The sequence below is a fragment of the Kryptolebias marmoratus genome, linkage group LG21 (genome assembly GCF_001649575.2).
Source record: "Kryptolebias marmoratus isolate JLee-2015 linkage group LG21, ASM164957v2, whole genome shotgun sequence".
NCBI classification, from domain to species: Eukaryota; Metazoa; Chordata; class Actinopteri; order Cyprinodontiformes; family Rivulidae; genus Kryptolebias; species Kryptolebias marmoratus.
Window position 1 is genome coordinate 17,742,391 of NC_051450.1, and position 11,521 is coordinate 17,753,911.

At 37.8% G+C, this 11,521-nt stretch overlaps 1 protein-coding gene across 2 annotated transcripts; it reads left to right on the plus strand.

Annotated features, from left to right (window-relative positions):
• The first annotated feature begins 2,566 nt into the window (after positions 1-2,566).
• On the plus strand, positions 2,567-9,805 carry LOC108230511 (suppressor of cytokine signaling 6). Of its 2 annotated transcripts, none has more exons than XM_017406811.3 (3): positions 2,567-2,936; positions 3,355-3,424; positions 5,509-9,805. In XM_017406811.3, the coding sequence occupies exon 3, from the start codon at positions 5,635-5,637 to the stop codon at positions 7,240-7,242; it is 1,608 nt and encodes a 535-aa protein (XP_017262300.1). In that variant the 5' UTR covers positions 2,567-2,936; positions 3,355-3,424; positions 5,509-5,634; the 3' UTR covers positions 7,243-9,805. The 2 variants fall into 2 exon arrangements, with proteins under 2 accessions (XP_017262300.1, XP_017262301.1); XM_017406812.3 differs by having other exon boundaries at positions 3,358-3,424.
• Positions 9,806-11,521: the final 1,716 nt, after the last annotated feature.

An 11,521-nucleotide genomic window follows, 5' to 3' on the forward strand; every position in this document is an offset into this window, starting at 1 on the left:
CCCCTCCACTTCCTCCCCCTTTACAAGCACTCCCCCTTCAGTGCCAACACATCAAGAGAAGGCAGTTTGATCAACCCTAATAGGGCCTGGTAATTAGAGTCTTTGCATAGAACCTGTCTGCATTCAGCTGCTAAGCAGGTTTGGGAAGGACTGTCATGCACTTGACAGCATGGAAATCTTTTATTTTTTTTTAAATAATATAATGTTTGGTGTATGGACCAAATTAGCCAAGTGGCGGTAAACACATTCTGCTTTTTTAAAACAATGGTGACACTAATTAGGAAACCAATGTATCGTTTTAGAGTTCAACTTTTAGCTGCAGAAGCTTAGAGTCCTCTTGATGTTTCCTGAGTACAAATTTAGGAGAGCTTCCTGAATTAAAGGCCTAGGCTTCCTTAAAGGAATGCATAACGCCTGAGCTTTAAACTATAATCTTATGCAGAGAAATAATTGGAGTTGGAGCTGTTTTAGTCAAACCTTGAAAATAACATTATGCACAATCTCATGCATTACTGTGAGAGGTCACACTAGAGTTATTGTTGTGAATACATCGTACTACTTCAAATATGAGCTAAATATCTGTAAAACTGACTGAATTATATCCATTTTTGTGTTGACTAATGTCGATTAGCTGTAGTGGCCATTGTGAATTGATTTGCAAATGTTAATCGATCGATTAATAAATGTACGTCCAATGATTATTTTCTGAAAGTTTTGTTAAAATTTGTCCAGTGGTTCACAAGATATTTTGCTAACAAACAGACAAACACTCAGATGAGCAAAAACATTATTGTCCACCTTTGACATTTGATGGAGGGTGATAATAATACTATTAGGGGCGAAAAACAGGGATGTATTTTTGTAATACTACTACTACTACTACCATATTTATTGTAACATTTTAAATAAAGGAAGGAACAGGTATTTGCTGTAAAACTTGCATGAAATCACATTTTCAGTCTTTACTTTTATTTTGGTTTTTAATTTTATTAATATTCTTTGCTCCACTCGCCTACAGAAACTTGCTGAGCTCCAAAAAAAAAAGTTGAGTTTATTGTTTAATTTTCACACAATCAGAAAAGATAAAAGACTCGATTAGATGTTAGTGATTTAGAACAGTTCAGAAAGAGAATGAACAACTTTTTTGTTAAGAAAACAGTCCTTTCAGACTGTGTTCTGCGGCATTCTAATGAAAAGTTGCTCAGATCAATTTTGAAAACCAATCTCTGAAAGACGGCAGGGGCACCCAAGGAAAAATAATTTTGACTCATTCCAAAGCCCGCACGACCAGAATTGTGAAGTGACACTGAAAGTAAAAGGTAGCTTTCTTTTTTAAAAAAATACTCAATTTTCCAAGGTTTTCTCAACTGAATTGTTTTAGTATTTCATTGTGCTCCAATGCTGATGCATCAAATACAAGATAACTTGAAGTTTTTGATAAGTAAAGCATTCCTGTAAGTGCTCCATCATGTATCTTTGAGTATCATGTAAATCACTTTTTTGGGAAGCAGTCATCACACTGCGTCCTCTTTGTCCTGCTTTGCATGAAGCGCCCCTGGTGACATCAGTGGGAAACATATAAAGATGCAGGAAATGAGTTATCAAGCTGTGGTCACAACTTTATTATGCCACGACTTTTAAGATTAGATGAAAACAGTGTGAAGAACATTTTAATCCATCTTCAAATCCCATTTGTGTTTTTTTTTACTTGAGCAAGTTAAGGCAGGCAAATCAAATAGTCTTTGAGTATTGATGGCATTTTACTTATCCACAGGAAATGACAGGACATCATTAAGATTTAACTCAACATGAAATTAAAATTAGATTAAAACAAATTTATTCATGCTTCATGTATGATAGTAGTCCCATAGTACAGATCTTCACCATTCAGAAGCTGCATTCAATATCTTTGCTATTAAGCATTAGCAAAGACATTAATGGTTATAAGTCATTCAGTTTAGCAGATATTGTGCTAAAATGTGATGTGATAATAGCTAAGTGTCTTTTAAAACATAATCTGAGTGTGGCATCTTATGATATTGCTTCAGACAGCGAATAACGTTACTTTCAAGGTTTGTCGGTAAAGGCTAAACCTGTCATGTCCCAACATTAGACGTGTTTAGTCTAAAATTCTTGCATTAACATCGGCACGAATAATGCATTCCTTCAACGAATGCTAGGCCGTTTATTTTTCAAGCTACAGCTATCTACCACAGATAAGATATTAATTGCTCACAACCCCTCCACATAACCCCATTTTATTTAGAACCTTCACTTTCTGTGTGCGTCCTACATGTGGAAAAATATAGCAGTCATTTAATGTTAGTACTCTTAAAGAAGAAATAAATGATCATTTCTAATGATTTCTAAATAGATTATAACACTTTAAGTAATCTTTGTGTTCAACTGATTTAATCCAAAAAACAGAATAATTACGTTACATGTTATTTATTTTAAATAATGCAATGATTTGTTTGGTTTATGATGATTTGGGAGTGTAATGGCTTGTGGGAAGTGAACACTGTGTGATTCGCTGCATGTGATGCGTTCACTGACTCTGCTCCCACAATTCAACAGGCAACAAAGGAAGAAAGGAAGAGGCCGAGAGCTACAAAGAGTTAGCCAACCCAGATGAAAAGATGCCACTTTAATGTACCTTTGTACCTTTAATATCCTCCCGTGTTTAAGGGAAAGTAGCAAATCCGCCCGTGCTCACACTTTTTTGTTTTTGGCGAAGAGGCGAACTGAAAGGAAGGAGGCGTTAATGTTTTCGAGATAAAACGATAACAAAGCTACGCTAACGTTAGCCAACAATCGTCAAGGAGCCAATCCTTAAACGAAGGGTTTTTTTTAATTTTATTTTTTAAGAAATAGCGCAGAGAGAGGAAAAAACGCTTTGGTTTGTTTTCCCCACTTATACAGGTTGAAGTGACCAGGTAAGAGACGATTTCCCGTCCTTCTTTAGACATATTCTGAGATTAAAAATTACTTTTGTAGTGGGCATGCTAGCAGATTTAGGTTAGCGTTCGCCCAGCTGTGTCATATTAAGAGGCGACTCTTTCTGAAAACTTTTTTGTTTTAGTACAATTTCTCTGGTGCAAATTAAATAGCTTACGAAGCATTTTAGAATAAATGCTTAAATGTTAATTTAAAAAAAGTAGAAAGCTAACAAGCGCAGCTAAGCTAAAAGCATGCTCTCATGTCTCTAGGCCTTTCTAGGTCAGGGCATACATGCTCAACTTTGGTTTATTAGACATCATTTCCACAAGTTATATGTATTTATGCGTATATATGCATCCCCTTGCAACTTTAGATGTAAATAATTTTAGATTTATTGTTGTTTTTACTCCTCAGCAGCAAATGAAAGGGGGTGGAGGTGGAATTTGACCCAACCAACCGAGTCCCCATTTTCCTGCAGATAATGGTGAGTAATCAGATTGCAGCTGTCTTGATTATCAAGCAGCTTTGTTTAAGAGCTTCATGGGTCTGATGTCTAAATGCTGTAGTCCCGTTTTACAGGAACAGCTATATAGCCTAGCTGGGCAAAAGAAAAGGTCATAATTATTTTTGAGAACTTGTAACATTGATGTAACTTTGGAAGGTTTTATTGTTGAGCGTGTCATTTATTTGGGCCTGTAGTCATGTCTGTTTGCCTATGAAAGAAGTGCTAGGTTGTATTTTTAATAGTATCTATATATTGATGGCACAGTGCATGCTTGATGTAGCATATACAAAAGGGCAATTTTGTCTTGAGCACAGAGGATGTAAGACCATATTCAAAAAAAAGAAACATAATGTGAAATTGTCTGTTTTATACCGGATGCTAAAAGCATCCGTTTAGGCAACCCGATGTCAACATTTTGCATCTGCAACATTGACGAATTGGTGGACGTTAAACATACAAGTCAGCAGATGTAGAGTTGTTCCTGTTTTTTTTTAACATGTGCATGCTCACTGATCTTTTGGACCTCTTCTAAGACAGCTGGCTCTATAATGTTTGTTTTAACCCTATATGTGCATTATGACTGGTCTTTTGAACCTGTGATTAGGTTACTGGCTGTGTAATCTTTGCAAGAAGTCCCAAGCAAATGATGTGAATCTCTGCTCTAGCATGCAGTCTTCTGTAGCACTGAATGGCTTTTAGGAAGATAGTGCATGTGTGAAATTAGAACAAGTAATTAATTAAATAAAATATGTGAATTTTAGGGGCTAAACTGTGGCAGCATCTCTAGAAAAGACCCTGTTTTTGCATCTTGCACTTGGAATAATAAGCTTGTTTTAGGTTACAACCATTCTGACATTCTGCCTCTTTCTCAGTGAGGAAGTAGTCTTTTCACTTTATTATGATGATGTTACGTGTGCAAATACTGCTGCATGATAAGAGGTTCTCCAAATATTACGGAAGGACTTTTGTCATTAACTCTAAAGATGGACTTTCTGCATGCAGCCAGGAGATGGAAAACGTAGTTAGCAATCACATGATTGTAAAAAAACATCTTTAGCAAATGTACATTTTCATTATTTATACATTTTCACAACTCAGTCATAAAATATTCTCTATTCAGAGTTTTTACAAAAGAAAATGGTGTTTTTGGTACTGGTTGGTGTTTCTACTCATTTTCGACAGAATGAGCTGCACGGTAGTGACATTAGGGCTGCTGTGCTCAGTGAGTAGAAATGCCCAAATTAGGGCTAATTTTCAGCTTGCTACAAGCTTAATTGTTAGGATAGACTGCACCAATTGTATAATGAAATTTGTGATCAAATACACCGAGAAATGATCAGATCCCGACACCATCCTTGACATTGATTGATTTGACATTTCCGAGAGAGTAATTACATGCTCTGATATTCAAATGTAATTGAGGAGCTAAGTGTTTAAAGGGAAAACTAGTGTGCATACACATCCTTGATCATGTAGCCAGTTACACGAGATAGTCTTTTGACACCGGATCAAATTTGCAGTTTTTGAGACACAAAGTGGGTGCTGCAGAGACTTTGTTGCCTTTGAAACTAACAGGACAGGGAACAGCAGCTGTGTTTCTTCCCCACTAATAATGGCACTAATAATGCTTCACACCTGTAATGATACTGCACAGAATCTATCTATCTATCTATCTATCTATCTATCTATCTATCTATCTATCTATCTATCTATCTATCTATCTATCTATCTATCTATCTATCTATCTAGATTATAGATAGATATACACACACACACTTGGCATCAAAACCTCATGGGTGCTAATTGTTAGAGTAAAAAATGAGAAGAGAATTTCTAAAACTTTCCATCACCTAGCTGCAGTGTGTCTGGAACATTTGTTAAAGTGAAGTATGAGCCAAAGTTTTGTCTTTCAGATGGTAGTTCTTTTTAAATTCAAAAATTGCACAGACCAGATAAAACACAAGTATTGCCTAAATATATGTAAAAAAATGTCATCATTCACTCTGTACCTGCTGTGATTAAACAAAGCAAGTTTTTTTTTTTTTGTCTTTTTCTTTCTTCAGGGATTCATGGCTCCACTGTATGGATGACTTGTTTCGTGTGGCCTGATGGGAGGACATTGTGGATAGTGCTTTCATCAGGATACCAGGAGAGCCATCCCATGCCCCCACTTTGGAGGGCCTGTCAGAATGAAGAAGATAAGCCTTAAGACCATTCGCAAGTCCCTCAACATAAAGGGCAAAGAGGAGGGTGACTTTGTTATGCTCCAGCAGCCTTCAGTCACAACAGAGTTTTCTAAGGAGGACTCGCTTTTTGGGGGCTGTTATACCAAAGAGCTTTCAGGGTGTGATCTTGGTTGTGAAGACGAGAAAGGAGGCCAGAATAAGAGTCGCTCAAAGAGTGAGGGCCTCATGGGTTCTTTAAAAAGAAGGTTATCTAACAAGCAGAAGGCGAAAGTAAAAGGTGGCTCATCTGCGTTGTGTTCAGTGGATGATGATGACACCTTTTCATCTTCCTCTGTGCCCATCAGCACTGAGGTGAAAGCCCAGAGACCTCTCAGATCTTCTTCTTTACGGAGTCACCATTACAGCCCTTCTCCATGGCCTCTGCGGTCCGTCAACTCAGACGAGGCGTGCATCAAAATGGAGGTAAAGGTTAAAGCCATGGTCCACTCTCCTTGTCCAAGTCCCAGCTTAAATGGTGTTCGGAAAGAATTTCATACTTTCCAGATGGAAGGGCTCTTTCAGGACCAAGCAGAGTCTCTAAAGAATCTCCAGCAACCACAAAACGGTGAGCTGCATCTAAACATTGATGAAAATGATGTGCCTGTGGTGCTGGGGTTAACACCCCAGGACTATATCCAGTACACAATGCCTTTAGATGAAGGAATGTACCCAGAGGGGTCTCACTCCTTCTGCCTGGACAGCCCTACTCCCATGGAGGTGGTGACAGAGGCAGACAGTGGGTCCCTCCACACAGACCAGGGGCAGGAGGAACACGAACTGGTCAGTGGGATGCCTTCAGATCTCTTCATGGAAACCTCAGTTAATAGTATTCTTCTTGGTTCTGCTGGTATGATGCTCCAAAGCTCTCGAGTAGAAGTCCCACCTCCGCTGTCCCCACTCCTGCCACCCCTGTCAAGTAATGGACATATTCCTCTGACCTTTTCCAGCTTCAGCTCCTCAGACAGCCAGGTAGCTGAAAGAGTGCGACACCACCTCAACTTCGACCCAAACTCAGCTCCCGGGGTCAGTCGGGTTTATGACTCAGTCCAGAGCAGTGGGCCGATGGTTGTGACCAGCCTGACTGAGGAGCTTAAGAAGCTCGCACGGCAGGGCTGGTACTGGGGTCCTATCACACGATGGGAGGCAGAGGAAAAGCTGGTCAACTTGGCTGACGGGTCCTTCCTGGTCAGAGACAGTTCGGACGACAGGTACCTGCTCAGCCTGAGCTTCAGGTCCCAGAGCAAAACTCTCCACACCCGCATTGAACACTCCAACGGACGATTCAGCTTCTACGAGCAGCCTGATGTAGAGGGACACACATCAATTGTTGATCTAATTGAACACTCTATCAAAGACTCAGAGAATGGAGCCTTTTGTTACTCCAGGTCTCGCCTCCCAGGGTCTGCAACGTACCCCGTCAGACTAACCAACCCAGTATCTCGGTTTATGCAAGTGCGCTCCCTGCAGTATCTTTGCCGCTTTGTCATTAGGCAATACACAAGGATAGACCTTATCCAAAAACTGCCCCTACCTAACAAGATGAAAGATTATCTGCAGGAAAAGCACTACTGAGGACACAGACCGGACAGTCGTAGCAATTTGCACTTTTGTGTTCAGTTAGGAGATTTAAACAAGGTTTACAGACAACCACAGCTTGAGATGATTGGTTCTAGTACTTTTTGACTGATGTCTAAGTGTCATTTTTTATTTTTTGTCCTCCATTCCACTGCTTTCTTTCTTTTCCCACTAATACAGGCCAGCACATTTTCTTCTACAAAGATGTACAGCCAAGTATTTGTAGTTTAATCTCAGTCAATGCAGATATTAGTCACTTTGTGATGTCTGGTTATGAATGCAAACCCAGCAGAGCAAAGCGAGCAGATTATCGTAAGTGATCTGCACTAAAGTTGAGCGAGTTGGACAAATTCCTCCAAATTTGAGAAACGTATGCATTTTTATCATTTTAATTTTATACTGCAGAAATTATTTCAAGATGAAAAGCAAAAACAAAACAAAACAAAAAAAATGGTTTAAGCTTCCAGCAGACTGATCAGTTTGGAACATCTTTTGCATATCAGGTTTATTATTTTTTTTCCAGCATAATCAAACTGCAAAGTAGGACTCATCCTTTGCAGTTAGAAGACAACGATATGACTTTATCATATATGTGATGGAAGTATTTTCTTGTCATGCTCTTCCATGGCAAATCTCCTCGTTTTTGGTTCTTTCGAACAGTATTGGCTGTTATTGAATGTCATTTTTATAGTGTACAAACATAAACATTAAAAGACTTGTTAGTCAATGGTTTCTGCACCAACCAAAGCACTACATCAAAACATTTCAGAGTTGATGTATTAAAAAAAGGCTGCATATAGCAAAAGATGTCCAAACGTTGCTGATCACTCAAAGGTTTTTAGCAGTTGGGTCTGAGAAGTAGCTTTAAATGATATAGCTGCATTTTGTCATTACATATTGTTCTAGCCTAATGGTACTGAAAATGCTGGATTTCTATGTTGTGCTGTTCGTGCAAAGGACATCAACACAATATTTTTCACAGTTCTGGGTAAAACCTTCTGCATTAGGAATGTTACAAAACCTGCACCTCAGCTCAGGCCTAACAACTGTTTCCTCCGTGTGATGCTTGTGTCTGCATGTAGTGAACGGCTTTAAGACCGTCAGCTAAAGACGCTGAACGAGCAGAAGAAAAGTCGAAGCAGTGAAGAGAAATGTAGTTGAATTTACCGTTTGGCAGTTTGCATTTAAAGAGTATCGCCGTCATTCACCTTACAGCTGAAAACGGATCTGTTGCACAACGTTTTTAGACACTTGTGGCTGTTTTTTGACCTGGAACCAGATTAAAAACAAAATCTTAATAAGTTGGGAAACAATAAATGAGTGCTATCAGGGTCTTGGCATAAAACAAAAGTTTCATCAAATCTACAAATTTTAGTTTTGAGAATGTATTCTTTTTCAAAATCGCATTTGTTTCCTTTTCAATTTATTTATTTGTTTTACTCTACATATCTCCACTGGGCCGATAGTATTAAAGGGAAGAGCACACATTATGCTACACAAGTGCTTTATTTGGATACTTGACAGGGAATTGTGTTTTCACACAATGAATGAGCATCAGTTTTCTTTCTTTTTGAAACAGCAATGTCCTTAAAAAGTATTTGGGAAACGGTTCGGGGCATCTTTGGTAGGTCTTTATGGCGTAGTTGTAGTTAGCTGAAAATATCTGTCAGTGTCTGAGGAAGTTACCATGAATTTAGCACAGCAGAATTAGATAGGAACCTTGAACGGTGTTGCATGTTTAAAGAGGTTTTTTTATGCTTTGAGTTGTATAGGAATGAAGGATTTTAACGATGTTTGTTTGGGCTGTGTAGAGAGGGGGGGTTTTCTGTCACATGTAAACATGATGGGCTGGACTTGATTTTGCAAGAAATGTATTTTTCTTTGTTGTCATTTTGGAGTGATTCGTGCTTTCTTTTTGTGACTCTTGCCATCCAGGGGACAGGACTGTACAAAAGGAATGTACACTTGTTTGGGGTATTCATTTTCAGAAATCTTGGGAACGTAAAAAAAGAAGATGCCGCTTCCTAACAACGGTCCCTTTTTATAAAGGGCTTATTAATGCATTTCACATAGATTGTTCATGTGTTTGTAAACCCTTATTAAAGCATTAACAACCATTTACGAACAGTATTGTAGAAGTCCTATCTTTACCTGAATGATTAAAAGTATAGCACTTGATCCTGCTTCAGTTTATGAGCATTGTTTTATAAATGATTAATAATACTTCATACAGAGTTTATAAACTCATATTTTAAATAACCTATTAAGTATTAATAAATCTTTTATAAAGGGGCAGTTGTTAGGAAGTGGTACCAAAAAAATCTTACATTGACATATAATTTGCACTCCCCTTAGATTTCTAAAGCGAAACTCCCATTTATTTGTAAGATCTTATGATAAATTTCTTTTTATCATATCTGTGAGATTAAGGGGTTGGTGTGTGGGGTCATGGCAAGAATGTGGATGTAAATTAAATTTCTCCTCTTTCTTTTCAAGTGTGGATGTGTTTGAGTTGAAATGTGAAGGTGATATCCTTTTTCTTTTAAAAAATACGACATTCTTTTCATCGTATTCCTGTTTTTATTTGAAAACGTGCATCGGATTTTGGCGAGCAGAAGCCAGTTTCAGATGGTACGCTGCTGCTGAGAGTTCACTGAAAAACTAGCTCATAAATAAGCGTTATTGCCTTCGACGTTTGATTCCAGAGGTTGATGCTTGCTCCCGACTGCAGAACCATTTTAATCTAGCTGTTAAGCACTTAACAGGCTTTTTTTTTTTTTTTCCTCTTTTTGTCGTCATTTGTGCATCTTGACGAGTGAAGGTAAATGTCGTCAAAATGTTTGGACGTGCCCTTCACTTTTTGTTTACCCTCTCTCACGGGATCAGCTTGGTACAGTTTGAAACAGTTTCCTTCGTGTTTCACACATTTGTGCTGCTTACGGATATGATTGCCTTTCTTGTATTTAACAACGGGAAAATCGAATGTCACCGCTGTAGATGTGTGTCCACATAACGACCTTTGTCATCTTGGGAGAGCGACCGTAGTCAGTTCAAAGAGAACTAGTAGTGATTAGTAGAACCTCTGTAGAAGTACCAGTTCACTCCAGTTTACACTGGTTGACAATTTTTCCAAAGTAGATAGTCTTTTTGTATTTTCTTTTGGAGGCAAAAAAAAAATATCAATGATTTATTGCACATTTTGGATACAGTTCAAGAGTTTTTTGTATCTGCCAATTATAAATTATAAATAAAACTATATTCTAAAAAAACAACATGTTGACTGAGTATTGTGTTGAGTTTTATAAGCAGGGTTTTTATGCAGCGTAAAAAGTATGGATTTAGTAAAATATAGAAAACATTTTTTTCCAGATTAATTTTTTGTTTAAAAATAAAAATGAAGTAGCAGTATTTTTTTGCATTAATTGTATAAAAGAGATGGACAAACTTGTCACGATGTTCACTTTTGGTTCATCTACCGAATCAAGGTTTAAATTTAGGGTTTTAGTTTTTAATTAACATCTGTTGGTGAAAGCAAACAATTCTGTTTATTCCTTTGTGTGTCTGTTACCAAAATATCTCATGAAACAATGGAGTAATCTTATTGAAATTTTCAGGAAATATTAATTGGATAGACCTCTACAACTGATTAACGTTTTGAACCAACCCAATACAAGATGGCCACCACAGCCAATTGAAATTATGAAACACAATAATGGCTATAATTCAGTCTATTTCACAGATATTGAACTAAAATTTGGAGTGGTAGTAGCTGAGATCAGGGGTGGAAATCAAAAATGTTGACTGTTGTGATCATCAGAACACCGGCCGTAGGCGTGAACGCACACTGACCGATGTCATGACGTCATTGATTTAGTTTTTAAAAAAAAACGTTGTTTAGCTTTCGGTTCTTCCCTCGACTACTCTTGAAAAACAGAAAATAAAATAGCTTCTCATCACAACACCTAATTGGTGTCAGACTACATGTAATCTGTAGTGGATGGAGTGCATCATATGGGTTTGCAATGAACTGTTGTAATATTTTTATGCGGGTTTTCTCCGCCTGAAGTGGTATTTCGCTTTTATCTAAATAACATTTGGATTGAATGTTATTTAGATCATTATTTATCCAACAACCAGTTAATTTACCAACAAGTCTTTAACTGTGTTTATTCCTCTCATCATGGACAACAAGTCCTGTGAATTTGGAGACATTTGTTCTTTTTTTGCAGAAGTTACAAGGGGGGAACCAAATATTTTAGCCGTCTGAAATAATCCG